The sequence below is a fragment of the Pseudopodoces humilis genome, chromosome 10 (assembly GCF_049639895.1).
Source record: "Pseudopodoces humilis isolate 2021_Gansu_Grassland_sample_001 chromosome 10, ASM4963989v1, whole genome shotgun sequence".
Taxonomy (NCBI): Eukaryota; Metazoa; Chordata; class Aves; order Passeriformes; family Paridae; genus Pseudopodoces; species Pseudopodoces humilis.
In genome coordinates, this window is record NC_142209.1 from 15,061,159 (window position 1) to 15,077,187 (window position 16,029).

At 39.9% G+C, this 16,029-nt stretch overlaps 1 protein-coding gene across 1 annotated transcript; it reads right to left on the bottom strand.

The window, feature by feature from the left end:
• Positions 1–3,065: 3,065 nt before the first annotated feature.
• On the bottom strand, positions 3,066–14,246 carry DR1 (down-regulator of transcription 1). The gene is made up of 3 exons (XM_005520969.3): positions 13,927–14,246; positions 8,395–8,558; positions 3,066–5,220 (listed from the first exon to the last, which is right to left on the bottom strand). Exons 1-3 carry the CDS (start codon positions 14,144–14,146, stop codon positions 5,074–5,076), a joined length of 531 nt encoding a protein of 176 aa, XP_005521026.1. The 5' UTR covers positions 14,147–14,246; the 3' UTR covers positions 3,066–5,073.
• Between the last annotated feature and the right edge of the window lie 1,783 nt (positions 14,247–16,029).

Here is a 16,029-nt window from a genome sequence, read left to right on the forward strand (position 1 = left end):
TTGTATTTAAATTCTGATTTTTTACCTGCTTGCATATTAATTATCTCTGTGTGAAAATGGCACCAGTTAGGTATTTACATTATAGTAGAATAAAAAAATATTTATTAGTCACATTACTCCTTCACACATTTTCTAACATTTTTACAGAGCGACATCTCCTTTATTGCAGGCTGGGATGGTGAAGACTGTCGGATTTTGTTTTACTAACACTGCCACTGCCCTGACAAATTTACTTCTCTTCTGTGGATTACACTGCTGCCTAACTGAGAAAAAAAAACTACCTGAAACTAAAACAACATTGAATTTGATTTCTAATTCAGCTGTGGTTTTTCACTGAGCTGACAGAATGAAACTTGAACACAACATTAATGAAACCAAGTCCTGGTCCATAACCAGGAATCCCAAGCGCTAGGCTCTTACAAATAAATGCTTTCATCTCTGACAATGACTTTTACAAGTCTGTTGTTTTCCCAATTATTTGCTGTCTAGATGATTCACCCTACCATGAAGATAACATCTTTTTCCTCTACATAGTGCACCACCTTAGTTCTGTAGCATGTGAAAGTGTTAACTTCAAAGCATAGTGTAACATTGCCTACACCTAATTAATACTTGTATCATGCTTTGAAGATGTAAAAGTTTACAATTACTGACTAGTATGTTTTGAACTAATACCAAAACTTGGCTAATTACTACTGAAATTAGTGTGGAAATCAAAGTTACACCATGCAATATTACTGCTCCAACGTCAGTCACCCTGGGTGGGGGCTGAGGGAGAAATCAATTATTTCCTTTGAAACAAGACCAAAAAAAATCTCTGAAGTATTATGAAAATGAACCACATGCACATTCAGCCTTAAAAGTAAGTGCAGTCTTTACATAGTTTGACACGTCTCCTATCAATCTTCACCCCAGATATGTAAAGCATAGTAGCTGTGCCCATTTAAAATGCAGGGAAAAAACACCCAAACCAGTTATAACAACTATGGTCCATCCTTACCTGAACTTTTGGTTCAAGCTGCGAGACAGAACTCTTCATGTATTCCTGCAGCTGATGCAACAAGAAATCATGGCCATGAAGAATTAAAATCAAATGTCTCTTTCCCCAACATATGCAGGAGCATCATCTATTACAGATTTCCAGATTACCGAAGTTTCTGCTAGGCTTATCCACACAGCAAAACCTGTTTATTGGATTTATCCATGACTGATGTATGGGATTAGGTGTATCCAACTGGATTCACTGTCTAATTATTTTGTTGCAAAACCTCCACTCCCCAGGTATTGGCTTCAGTTGTATTACAGCACAGTACCACACAACATTTTTACTCAATCTGTTTCTTTCCAGAAATGCAAAGCTCTAGCACATTTGTTGCCCCACATACCCAAGAAATGATAATTACTTCCAAAGCCACTACTAAATTCTCAGAGGTTTTGATTTCTATAGCAATGGTGGCATGGAATCAAAACAAAAAGCACTCATTTAAATCAGGAAAAAAATCAAATTAAGTACAAAAATATTTTGAAAAGGAACCTATTGGTCCTGATTGCCAGCAAACCTTAATGGGCCGAAAGCAAAGCTCACAGACACTTCTTTTCATCACTGAGCTGCACCAATACAGCATCATTTAATCCCAGATGGCATATTTATTGAGTGTCCTTTTAACAAATCTGAGGGGTCAAAGAGCTAATACTGACTGTAAGCAAAATCCATCTGAACACTAGCCAGCATCCCACTGATATGCTCTCACTGTAAAGCTGCAGAGTAAAACTTTTCCATGTTAGACAGGTAAACAGTATAATACCAAAAAGTAAATTTTACCATAGCATGCTTTATCTTTCATGTTACACTTCCCCTCCTCCTCCTTCCACAATATTTTGTGCATGGTTTACACAAAATCACAATCCAACCCTAGGAAACTAAAATGAGGTACACATTTCAGAGTAAGGGTTTGGCTGTTCCACAGTCATCATAAAGTCACTTTACTTGGCATTGTTTCAAATGCCAAGTCACCTTTACTTGGCTTTGTTTCAAATGAAAACAATCTTCCCATACAAAATGATCAACCAAGCACTATTACACATAGTCCTCCTTTGTGGAGGTACTTTTAAAAAAATCTAAGGAACATAATTTATACTTTTGGTTTTCAGGGACATTTTCCATTGTGGCAGAGATTGCAGTGTTTCAAAATGTAGCTCAATTAGCCACATGCAAATACTGAAATTCAAATACCAATTTGATGTTTAGAACCCCTAAGATACTCCTTTTAAAATACCTCAGTGTAGTAAATACAACTATATTCATTATCCACAATGTCATGCACACATGCACTTTATAAAAGTAATAGAATAGAAAGATTTCGTAAGTCACTTGAGCACTCTGAAACAGACTGTCAGAGTAATTATGGAAAACCCACAGATAATCTCATTGACTCAATATTTAACAGGCACATCCTTAAACATGTTTCTTGTGAGACAAAGCAACAATACAGTTCACTAACCAAACTTTATGTACCTGGTGTACCAAAAACATCAGGGGTACCATAAATTCAAAAATCTGTCTTCACTGAGCAGCTCCTGCATGGAAGCACAACAGCCAAGTAGTACAAAATATGTTTGTTGAAAGATCAGTGAAGATTCTCCCTGAAAGTGCCAGAGTTTATTTTCATACTTGGGGAAGAATGGCTGAATAAGTAACCTCTAATCATGACTGTCTACATGAAATTATATTCCTACTATCTCAGCCTCTGCCTGTGGCCTTTCACTTTATGAAAGTATTCCAGCAGCTGGTATACAATCTACAGGGCTTTTGTGCAACTTCTCAGGTGCTGAATGTCCGTTTATAAAAATACATACATTCTAAAAGCAATTCCCAACAGGAAAGAGAGCAGATCAAGCCCAGAAATACTGTTTGCAAGCAATAACAACCCTAGTGCACAGCAATGCCATCCAAGAGCACTCCGGCTGTAAAGACTTCAGGTCATAAAAAGTGTTCAGTAAGGCAAAATAAAAACAGGGTTTAAGAAGTGTTTTTTGTTTATAAAGAAAATGAAGAAGACAGACTGTTCATTAAATATAAAAGCAATTTTATAAAAACACATCAGAATTTTATTGCTTGAAGAATACAGCATATGAAAAAGCACAAGAATGTCCAAAAAGAAAGGTCACAAAAATTCAAACATTACACCATACATACCAGATGCAGTAAAATGTTAACCTGATTTCTGCATCAGAAAAGAAAGGTGTGAAAATATACCTAGTATTATTTAGAAGGAAAAGACTCATTTAAAATACAAAGTGTGAAGGTGTTACAGTACAAATTAGAAAAGCCAACACTGCACATTAACATTGTATCACTAGACTAGATTTTCTACCTTTGGTACTTAAACCTTTACAGAAAACCACTTCCTCAGTCAAACCTTGCCTAACATATTTTATGTAATATCCAGGAAAGATGTTTTTTAGTTTTTTTTTCTCTTTAAAACTTAAACATTCAAACAAATACTCTTCTGTGTTTTCACTGCATTACTGCTTTTAAAGACATGTTCACATTTATTCAATATGCAACTTAACATCTCAAATTTAAATCAAAAGTCACTATGTGACTGAGATCTGAACACATGCCAATTGGATCTTGTTCAGATATTTATGTAAAAATGGGCCCACCATTTGCTGTTTGCATTCTTATGTAAACAGACTGCTGCAGCCCTCCTCAAGAATTCTAAGTAGAGCAACTCGCTGAGGACGGAAGTTGATAAAACCATCCACACTGTTAGAGAGTTATGGGGTCATCTACAGCAGCATGCAAGTGGCTTTTCTAGTCTGCTCAGATTAGTGTACCAGAAGATATGCCAGTATTACTTCAAGTAACACATTAAAACTCAGCAATGGACACTACTGTGCTTTATTTCAACACAAAGGACAGCTGCTCATCCATTAAATCAACAGAACTATCAAAAGGACAAGTACATAATTTCTGTTTCATGTATTGCTGCTGATCACTCTTGGGGAACAGTTTATCAGAAATCTAGACTTACCTACAAACCAATTTGAGTGAAGAAAATGTTATCTTTCAACAAGGTATCTTAGTAATCCAGCGGCAATCTAGTCTGGAGAACGCTAGCATTATGCTGACAATGACTAATCAAGGTTAAATAAATTCTCTCTTTTATGACAAACACACTGTTAGGGTCAGTTTTTGCCTTCTTGGGCTTGAATACTTAATCACTCCCTGTCACATCAGCAGAACAAACAATTTTGTTTCTTTAAGTTCCAGCTTTATATTTCAACAATATGCATAAATCTGGACTACAAAATATCATCAACAACAGTTAACATTAAACTGGAGTGAAGTAATAGAAGAGTTAGTTCTTCAAACCAGGCAGTCTTTGAAGTGAAATACTCAGGACTGTCAAAAGGATGTCATAATAAAACCATGGGTTTATTTTTTTTCACCCCTATACAAAAAAAATTACTGAATTTGTACAACTCCTATTAAACATACCTTTTCCTAGCTTGGTGAAAATGTATCATTTTCAAATTTTAACAAGTGTGGTGTTTGAGCATATATAATATTTATTGCCATATACACCCTCATTTTAAAAAGAACTAAGAATTCAGACTCTTCTATGCTGAACTCTACTTTTTTCCCATTAACAGATTATGTCTACTGTACCAGTCCCCCAAAAAACAATTAAAAATTCTAAGTAAGATTTTATAGTTTAGTTAAAAGGGAAGAAATGCAAATGTGGATTTAGAGCTTTTTGTATAAATCTCACTATATTTTATAAACGTTGTTTATTGTAACACTGTTTATTGATCAAATAAATGACGCACTGCTATCTAAAATTTCCATATACACCATTAAAAATCCAAAGTTGATATGATACTGAACCTTAAATCTTCAAGAGTTCAAAAAAGACAGTTTATACATGTACAGCACACAACAGCAGACACCCCTAGAATACCAACTGCCAGTCCACGATGCATACAAACTTACAGGTAAGCATTCATTTCACTGTTTTCGTTGTGCAGGAAAAGTATTTCTTAGTAAGACAACTCAGCTGGTGATTTTCAGATATCATCTTCATCATCTTCATCCTGAGAAGATCCTGCCTGATTGGATGCACTGGCTGAGGCAGCAGCGAGCTGTGCCTGTTGAGCTGCTTGTTGCATCTGTAGCCATTCCTGCTGTGCCAGTTCTGCTTGCTGTTGTCTAGCCTAGAGACATGAATTTAATTGTTAAGGCCATAAATAGCTTGTGAAGAAACTCTAGAACATTCTCTTCAAACACATTTTTATCTGTACCTGTAGATTCCTTTTTTATTTTTTTTATTAATTTCATATGCAAAACCACATTGAGAAGTACCTTAATTATTTGTACCAACAAGTTTAGCTATATCCTCTCTTCCTCTGAAGACACCACTGTTTGGAGGCCTTACACTAACAAAAACAACAGACAGAAACTAGCGCACTTAAGTTCCACTATAAGGACTGTGCTGAACCACTAACTAATGAAAAATTTAACTGAGACAAAGCAAAGGAAACTTTAGACATCAGTTTCAAGGGATCTTAACATTTAATCACAGTTCAGAGATGAGAACAGCACTGCTTTGTTGATTACAAATAACAAAACTTCCAATTATGAAATCATCCAACTGAACCACAGAGGCACACATTATCACAAAAACAAAGCAAGCCATTATCTTACTTTGCTAAGCAATCTTTGCCAAACAGAGCAGAGCAAGTCTTCTCAAATTCAGGTATGATAACTGAGGATGGCTTTGCTACAGAAAGGTACAGACTTCTACTGAAAAGTAGAAGAGATTCTACCACAACATTTCAAATAGCCCAGAGTTTGCACTTGTTTTTTGTTAACTCTTGTTGATTTCAGCAATATACTAATTGATTGTGTTAAAGTTACAACTTAAATTTCTATTTGGAGTGAACATTAAGAAAAAGGTCTCAAAATGTATAGTTTTCAATCTTTTACACTCTTCTATTTTTAGAAGTCGTCACTAAGACTATTATAACTTCCTTTATAATCCTACTGCACCCACTGAATATTCTTATTTTTTTTCCAAAGTATCAAATTTTCTTTCAGTTCTGCAAACTGTAAGATGCCAAAAGATAATGTTGGAAAAGAATCAAACCCTGTTGTTCAACTTAGCAATGTAAAAAAAAAAGCAGACTACTCTTGTATTATTACAAAGTGTCACATTTTCCTCTGTTCTAGCACTGAAAAAAATTACAGAAGTAGAAACCTCTTCTCAATGAAAACTTTTCAGTATTTCAAACCTCAAGTGGTAGCACAGCTGCAAGGGCTAGAAAACAATTTAAGACATCAGAGAGTTTTAAAGGAAAGGCAGCAGCATCTGTCCACATAGGAAGGCACCAATATTTATCAGACAGGAGATAACAACAGGGCTCCCTAGTGACCCTGTCCAGTGAAGTTTACTGTACACACAGAGAGCTGATGCTCCAGGAAACAGAGGCTCAGCACTTCACACTGGAGGCATCACTTTGTCAGTGCCCACCCTGCCACATCTGTAATGATAACACTTCACCATTTCAGAAATGGGAAGAGAAAAAAACCCCACATACTGAAGAATTCCATTGAATTGGACTGACCAAGAAGCTCTACAAGTGTCTGGTAAACTTAACTAATTTACTAAACAACTCCAGTTAGGAAAACTCAAAAAACCCCCGAATTTATGAAGACCATTGTGTTGCACAAAAACTTAGACATTCCCCTAACTTCAAATATTTACAATCATTCAAGCCAGAAGTGTCAAATATTCATAACATTAACAGGCAGGCATTTTAAAAATAGAACAAGAAGCCAGCATTAGTATCATGCTCTAGAATATTAAAAAGATTAACACAAATAAATAAGCATGCACTTCTGTAACTATTTTTAAGACTAATTACAGTACCTCCAACAGCACATCACAGCTACTATTTTTGAAAAATGAGACTGTCATCCTTGAATCTAAGCAAACATTTTCCATATTACCAAATGCTATTTTTAAAAAACATTCATACAATCTTGTCAAACTGGCATGCTTTGTCTTAAATTAGAAGTTAAGGCACAGTAACAGAATTTTAAAAGAATATTCTTAAAATTGTCATTCCTTAGACAAAGTGTGGCTTGCATAAGGAGGTTTCAGCAATTATTTTTATGTGTTTTTTTCAGTGATACTGTGAAACTAGTATTCCCTTAATAAGCCTTGGTTTTGCTGCTTTTTTATTTTGTGTATCATGCTGAGTTACTTACACAAAATGGTAAGTAAAAAACAGGTATCAAACTTCCTATTTGTAAATCTTACCTAAAATCCAGAAGCAGCCACATTGGTCTTTCTAATTTAGTACAATCAAACAAGAGTTAGGCACATGTGACTTGATCATAACTAGTTCACTGCAATAGCCACATGGTATGCTGAAATTTTAAATGCCTTAAAATTCATCATGCAATAGAGATTAAAGCAGTCGGCGTGTCATAAGATGAAAAACAACAGTTTCAGCAAGATACAAGTATTGCAAAGGGGAGAGAGGTCACAGTAATCAGACATTAACCAAATAAGCATTTTCATCAGAGGAAACCAAAGCAAGCAAAGTGAGAAAATAAGACTGTGGCCTTGGTTAAGAGAAAAAAGCAATACCAGATAACTTTCTCATCTCTTAGTTTAGAGAATGGTCTTGCCAAACTAAGAGAGTAGTCAAGAGAAAGATGGTGTAGAAAGACAAATAAAATCAGGTTTTAGTCAAACTGGGAGATGTGCAACTATCTGGGAAAGTTGGAAGAGGATAAAGCTGGGGTGAAGGAAAATGTGTATGTGTGTGTCTGTGTTAATACACTATTTGCAGGCAAATGCTTTTTCCGTGCCTCAATGGTCTCTTGAAAAATTTATGCATGAATTCACTCAATTATAATCTTGCCAAGAATAAAGTTTCTTTCCAAGTATCAGAAATAACATTTGTGCACTGATGGTCATAAACAGAAAAGCAATTTTCACTTTTTAATGCTTCAAAATGGGTAAATTCCTAGAAAACACCTGTTCTTCTTTTACTTCCTCAACTAATTCTTAATGTATTCTCCATGATAGACTGGAAATACCCAAGTAGCAGCAAAACCCCATACTTTTTAAAGCTAGCATATGAAATATGTTCACATACAAAGTCCTTTATGTCAAATCACAGAAGTAACAAGTAGCAACTTCTTATTTGTTGACTTCACATTCCCCAATTCAAACAGGCCAAGGTCAATAGCATTCCACATGCCAAATCAGTTCACAAGGAAGGGGATACTTCTTGAAGTGTGCACATGTTTGTGTGGCCCTAGACCTGCAGGATTAATTATTCCAACCTCATCAGGACAAGTACTGCTTCACTTACTTGTGCAAATAATTCCTGTTGCTGCCTTAGTAGCTCTTCTTCCGGAATGCCGAGGTTCTCCAAGCGTGAACTGGCCTTTCTTCTCTTTAGTGCTACTGTTTTGCATTCTTGTAAGACCTCTTTTACTTCACTGATATAGGAGCCAAACCCCAAACTTTCTAGTGCTAGAAAGAAACAAAAAAAAAAAAGGAAAAAAAAGAAAAGAAAAGGCATTGTTTACCTTTTACAAAGCTTCTGATAATAGATACTGATTCTTTTACTTAAAAGCAAAATATTTGGTAACTTTCCTATCATCTGGTGACAAAAATCTCTATTCTTAAAAAGACCTGACAGCTATTTTCCCCTCTCTCTTCTGCTATGTCCTTTAGAAATTCGTGGTTTTAGGCTAAAAAAATTAAGGGTCATCAAGTACAACCAAAGAAGCTTGCACTTGCAAAGGATTCAGGGCTTTCAGATACACTTTGTTAGAGACAGTCATTATTCTCCAAAAGACCTCTTTTTTCCATCCTTTCTGTATCAGAATTGACATAATTTATACAGCTAAGAAGTCCTTCCTATCTGAATTTTCTCTCAGAGATTCTACCTTTCCAGTTTTTGCAAATCTTCAGTAGAAGGTAAATTAGCAACCTATAACAGCTAAAGTGACACATGTAAAATGATCACAAATCCTTCAAAAAGGCAGAAATAAATAATATTATGTTGGGTTGCCGAATTTTAACTTTTGTCTTTTAGTATCTAAATTGCTATATATAAAATGCATAGTTCACACATATAAAGCTATATAAAGTTATGTATAAGGTCTTCATTATTATTTATTTATAATTTATTTATAATATTTATTATTTCTGAACAGAATCCCTTCTATTTATCTCCACATTAAAATGTATTATGAAGCTAAAATCTTGCACTTTTATCTGCCCAAAGAAATTGTTAAGGCAGCTATATCCTGCAACAACACTTTTTTTAAAGAATGCTAAGGTAGCAGAAAGGATGATAAAAAGCCAGGTAGCACATGTGACAAAAGACAGTTTCCTCATGCACCATTTACTATGACATGACTCTACACACACACCCAAAGTGAACTTACTGCAGAATATACTGGAAACATTACACAAACACCAGTTATACTAGAAACAAGCATCAGTTTAATAAAAAGCATGGTTAATTTTCTAGCATTTACACAATTCAGAGTGTACAGTACAAGAGTTGTTTTAACCTTTATTCTCACTTCAAACTTTTGTGATAAGCTATTTAAGAAATAGCACTAAACTGCACAATAGAAATCAACAGCTTGTTACAAACAAGATCTTACAGAAACTCAGACAATATTCTAACACTAGTTCTGGAAGCAACATTTTCCCAGCCATAATTACAGCAGCATGTCATTGTATCATAATCTAAACAATAGCCCAAAGGTATTCCCTAAGTTTTCAGCTTCCAATTTGTTCTAAGGAAGACAACTCACACTGTCTTCAACAGGGCTGTGGGTGCTGCTCTCTAGTCATACAGCACTACCTTCCCTTTAACAGAGAACACCTGGCAAAGGAATTCACGTAATACTTATTTCTTAAAAAAAAAAAGGAAGTTAAAAGACAAACTGATTTAGAGATAATCAAATTACTTCAGAGACAGTATGCCAGTTCAGCCTCAGCCCACACACAGACACTGGAAACACTTCTTCCAATTAACCCACAGTTTCTAGGAGAATTAACAAAAAACTTCAGAAACTTGTTTCATCCAGCCTCAGCAGAGAGGAGGCAAATCCATGTCTCATAGTCCAGAACTGGTTATCTTAATACTCTACAGATATTTAAGAACTCATTCAATTTTAAAATGCAAACAGTATATACAGTAAACTTTTGTAAGCCATACTTTTTTAACCAAACTGAAGAAATCTACAAGTTGAATGTCACTAAAGAAAACCATCATGGCAAAACCAGAGGTCAACCAGGGCTGGCAATCTGATGCAGAGTATGAACAGCTGCTGAGTCTGAAGTTACCAGCAAGATGGGTTTTTACAGAAATTTTACATGGTCTCTAAAAGAAAATAAATTAATAGAAAGAACTTACAGTTGTGTATTATATATAACAGACACACACAAAAATAAATTTCAAAACCCCCATGTGATACAACCAAGACAGATTTTTACAATTATTCAATATTACAAAGCTATGAAGAACCATATATGCATCATAAATCTATTGCATCAAAATTCTACCGCCAGTGAAAAAACTGACAAAGTTTACCACCTTCTTGGAGCACATGAAGGCTTACAGAACACATGAATGGAAGGAATATGAATCTCTTTATACCACCATGGTGCTAAAATGTAGGACAAGCGATTACTCCTCTATCAGAGCTGCTACTTCATCAAAACTCAAAGGCTTCCTATTTTTTGAGCCTTTAAACATGCCATCCTACCCAGATTGCTGAAAATTAAGTATCTGCCTGAGGCTAGAATTATCCCACCAAATGTAAACAGCTGAATTCCAAAGCATAGCATTTGGGGGGATAACACAACTCGTATTTACAAACACCAAATCACAATTATCCTTTCCCTGGTTTCCTCCTACTCTTAATGACTTCATAAAGGTGCAGGTCTCTGAGTAATCAGTGACACATAGTTAGTACTACTTTTATTTTATAAAATCAAGTCGTTAATATCTGAGACTTTTAAATTTTTATGCTCCTTTCAAAGAAAAAAAGAACTTCCAAAATAAAATCCCAAACATCAACAGCTGTGTGGGATTTTTTTTAAATTAAGTGATAATATACATACTGTCAGTATCCTAACAGTTGATTAAAAGAAGCGACAAGACTTGGCATCAGTCCACAGCCTACCTTACTCTACAACAGTTCCATATAGACCAAGTAATCAAAGTAACCAACTTCACAAAAAACGTGATTTTACAAGTCATCATTTTCAGAATTCAATGAAAATTTGATTTCTCATAGAAAGTCTGCTTCGTCACAGGTCATATAACACTCAAACAATTCTATTTTCTGTTCCAGGATGGAAGAACATTAATTTGCTTACTAGAGCTGCAGATTCACAGCTGGGTTCCTGATGGTGGAATTCAACAATAAACGTGGAGCTCTCCACTTACAACTATTACAGAGCCTTGATGCTTTTGACTACTCTCCAAGAAAGCTGTCTTGCATTTTGTTACCAATAGCAAGTGTTGGCATAGTCTGAGAACATCTATCAAATCAGACCTCTAATGGGATGCAAGAAGCCTCTGCTTTCCCTTCCCTATGCTGTTGACAGCACTGTGCCAGTGCTACCACACAATAAAACACAGCAACGACCTCATCTATCTGAAGTATAACCCAAGGGTAGAGAGAGAGTTCTTCATCAGCAGATGGCCACACAACCACTTTAACAGTGCAGCAAAGGAAGGGGTGTCTCAGGCAGCACAGTGACAAAGTGCGGTTTCACCTCACTTCTAATACAGTCCAGCAGCAGAGTGTCACCAGCTGCAGAGTGCCTCTTCCCCTTCTTCTGGCCCAGCAAAATATTCTTCCTACTTCTTGTTCCCCGTCTAGTAACTTCTTGTTTACAGCTCCAGTCAGCCAGCAACTCACCTGAGAGGAAACCCTGCTCTGCCCTAAATTCTCAAAAGCCTCAGGGTCAGTGGTATCTGCGGGTGCCAGATGCAGCCCTTGGAGGGTACAAAAAACTCCTCTTGGCAGCACCCTGTGCTTATGTGGACCAGGTGATGGCTGTCAGCCTTATCTGACTTCGAAGCATTCAGAAAGAAAAAGATACATAGATGGCCACAGCAAACAGATTCAAACTGCCTCATTTGTTAGCACCGGTGTCATGAAGCTGCATTAGGAGGCATTCAAAATAGCAAGTATCTAGAATGTATGAAGATGGATGAAAATGCTGAAATACTCTACCTATACACACAATCACTGTTTCCAAAACTGGTAACCAAAACCCTCAAACCTCACAGAGGGATCTTCTGCCAACTGACAGGCATGTGAAAGGAGCTAATAGCAGTTAGAGCTTCCTTAAACATAAGGACATCAGAAAATCCTTTCCATCTCTAGAACATTACAAAAATGGATACACTGCAAAATTTTACCAAAAAGTATAGATTTAATTTGAAAATAACTTTTCCTAACTCTAAGATGCGATAACACAAGGACATAGAACCCAGCAAAATACTTGGCATGGGACCATCTGCTGACATTATGCACAATCACTTTAGTTTCAATTTCTCTTCCAAAAAACGCAGACCAAGTCTAGGACAGCGATAGGTTAAATCTTTTCTATGGACCACCAGTACTGAGCACAAAACACTCTCACACGTAAACCCTTTATTGCCCTCAGCCTTAAAGGTCATGTCTATTCCTGTGTTAAGAACTAACCTCAAACATTTTTTGTGGTGACTTGAAGAAATCCATGTATTAAAGAGCACCACACCTAAAGTATGCTTCCATGGGCAAGCACAGGTTTTACTTTACATCCTAGGCTTCTGTGATGGAACTACTTTGCTAAACTTTCAAGCTTACATGTATTTAATTTAACATTAAAGTTCACGCATGCTACATATTTTCTTTTGCTGTTCATGACCCAGTCAAGTACTTGAATATCTTCTGGTGAGCAAGGTAACAATTTTCAAGCAAGCCCATTTTTTTCTGTTGTTTCAAACAGAAAATATTGCCTAAAAAAAAATCATACAACGACAACATTTTTAAAACTAACTTGATACCATCACAGCCCTGAAAATAGCTCTGCTACAAATGCTGCTGTTAATATCTCTCCTAGGCAGCCGAGTAAAGTACTCTTTCACTACTGCTGCTATAAATTTGTTTGCAGCAGACACTGGTATCAACAAGCCTGGCAAAAGAAACAAAGCAAATGAGCTCTGACAAACGATGCCTAATGCAGACTTCAGGTTGTGACAGAATTTAAAGAAAAACAAACGAGACAGAGAGAGAACTCGCCTTTTATTCAAGCAAGCAGAAGTGCAAGTCAACAGCACAGAAAGATACAAGGACATAGGTCACGTTTAAATGCTTTCTGCAACAGATACGAAGATCCAACATTAAACAAGGAGACTGTAAGGACAGCCCTAAAGAAATATACTCTTTAGAGATTCCAGACAAGACTAGCATGGAATAAAGCCTGGGCCCCACATAATCAATCTCCAACCAGAAAGACATTTACTACATTCAGAATCTTAAAACACGTTGCATATCCATTCGAAAAAGCAGACCTTGTTTCACAGGTACGAGGAAGAGATCTGGTGACTTCACTCAGAGCATCACAGGCTTCTGTGAAGCACAAAATCAGAGCTGGTCCTGAGCACACCCAGCAGCCGCTCTAACCACACAAAGACAACCTCGGTTGCAGTGCGACTGGCAAGCCGGACAACACACGCTTCTCTCTCTCTCTTACGAGACCCTGCCTTTTGTGTTCCACGTAGCTACAAGCAACCGGAGAGGAAAAAGGGGCAGCGGGACAGGAGCGGCACACAGGTGTCTGACCCGGCAGCGGCACAGCGCCCGCGGAAGCTCACCTTGTATGACATGCTCCGGGGATATAGTTTTCTTCTCCGATTTGTTGCAGATTTCGTTGGCCTCGGAGGAGATGAGGTGGATGAATTCAGTGCAGCAGTTGACCACCAGCTCCCGGGCGTCGTTCGCCACGCGGACGTTGGGCAGCGTCTCTTTGATCATCTTGTTGATGGCAGCCCTGGGGATGGTAAGGTCGTCGTCGTTGCCGGACGACGAGGCCATCCTGGCTGCGCTCGGCTCACGGGCTGCGCTCAGCACCCGCGCGGGGCTCCAGGGCGCGGGGACCCGGCAGGGGCGGGCGGGGCCGCGGGGGGCGACGTCGAGGAGGGGCGGGGGACGGTGGGGGCCGGGCCGGGGGTCGCTGCCGGGCCGGGGGGTCGCGGGGGCGGGAAGCGCGGCCGGAGCCCAGGGCCCCCCCGGTCGCGGTGCCTGCCACTGCCGCCTCCGCCACATCCTTCGGCCGCCGGCGCCGCTGCCTTATGACCAGCCCGAGGGGAGGCGAGCGGCGGAACGCCCCGCGAGCGGCGCGGCTCGGCTCGGCTGGCCCCGGCCGTGCGGCGGCCGCGAGGCGGAAACGCTCCGACTCCGGCTCAACCTGCGAGGGACGGCGCTTCCGCCGGAAGCCGGAACAGCTTCCGCCGCCGGCAGCGCCGGAAAGGCCGCGGCGCCACGTGCGGGCGGCGGCTGCAACGGCGGCGGCGAGGGGTCCGTCAGCCGCCCTCCTCCGCCAGGAGCTGCGCTCGGGCCCCACACGCCCTTCCCCTCGCTTCCGGCAGTAGCAGGGGATCTGACAGCCCCGCCAAGCTTGTCCCTGAAGCAGGACGGGCTCGGCGCTTCATCCGCTGTTTATTTACGACTTGCAGGCAGGGCTGGTTTTCCTCGGCAGCCATCTATTACAGTGTATTTTCTTCTTTCGCTCACTCCATAACCAGTAGTGTGAGGGAGAAATAACCAGACCACAATAGTGTTTGTGTAAGGCCCATTAGACCCATAGTCCTGGTCTTGTCTTGCTCTGTACTGCAAAGGAAAAAAACTTGTAGGGAATGCAGGCCAGGGCGAGCTGCAGGGCAGAGACAACCACGGCTGAGCGACACTGAGGGGCTGCTGACAGGCCCAGCCCTTCTGTGGGTGTCTCTGTCCAGCACTGACCCGCAGCAGGTGGCAGTGAGATCTCGGGCTGCAGAGGGGCGATTTGCCGGGCTCCCTTCAGCCCCGGCAGCACTGCTGCCATTTAATTCCCGCTTTCTCCTTTCAAGCCTCTCTGCTCTTCCCACCTCTCTGCCATCCATACGTTGATGCTGGGCTCCAGACACCCGGTGTTTTGCAGGAGGTGTGAGCTAGGAACGTGTTTGGGGTCTCCAGCAGTGCACAAGGGCTGCTGCAGATGCTCTCGTCCCCTCAGTCCCTTGCTTGCTGGCCCAGGCTTGCCCTGCATGTCCCTACACCTTGGACCCAACAAAAGGGTCACAAGAGCAGAGCAAGCCCTGCATTAGCTGTGTTAGCCCTGCAGTGTTGTTACGCGCAGGAGCTTTGAGCTGCTCTGGGGAGAGGCAGGGCGCGGCAGGGCCGCTGCAAGTCCCAGCACGGAATTAAGATTTTGGTTTACTGAGACGGTATTGAAGGAAAGAGAAAGACAGTTCCTGCCTGGCGAGTGAGCTCCAGCTGGGCTCTGTGGGTGAAACAAGGGCAGCTGCTGGAATGTGCTGAGAAACTGCAGCCTGGAGGCCCGAGGGACACCCGGCCTTTGCCTCAGTGCGGGGCAGCCGGCAGGGCCGGAGGTCAGGGAGCTGGAATGCCGGGCAGGAACAGGAATGCCGGGCAGGAACAGCACTGCAGCCCAGTCACCCCGCTCGGCCTCAGCCCACTTGGAGGACTAGGGCTGAGAAAAAACTAGGGAAAAGACCTGCTCTACATGGTAGAAGTTCGGTTTAACACATGCATATTAGGATAGCTTGGAACAAGAGGGTTTTGTGTCAGACACTGAAGGTACCGAAAGCATTAAGTGGACTGAGATTACTTATTACTGACAATATTTTGTTTTCAAAAAGTAGTACCCAGACAGTAAGAAGGTATTTTAAGATGCTTAAAAAAAATATTTTATTGTT

Coding starts and splice junctions, on each gene's coding strand:
- DR1 (XM_005520969.3), bottom strand. CDS start 14,146: ATGGCCTCGTCGTCCGGCAACGACGACGACCTTACCATCCCCAGGGCT. Junction 8,559..13,926: donor CCCGGAGCATGTCATACAAG/GTGAGCTTCCGC, acceptor GTTTCTTTCTAG/CACTAGAAAGTTTGGGGTTT. Junction 5,221..8,394: donor AACAGGAATTATTTGCACAA/GTAAGTGAAGCA, acceptor TCATGTCTCTAG/GCTAGACAACAGCAAGCAGA.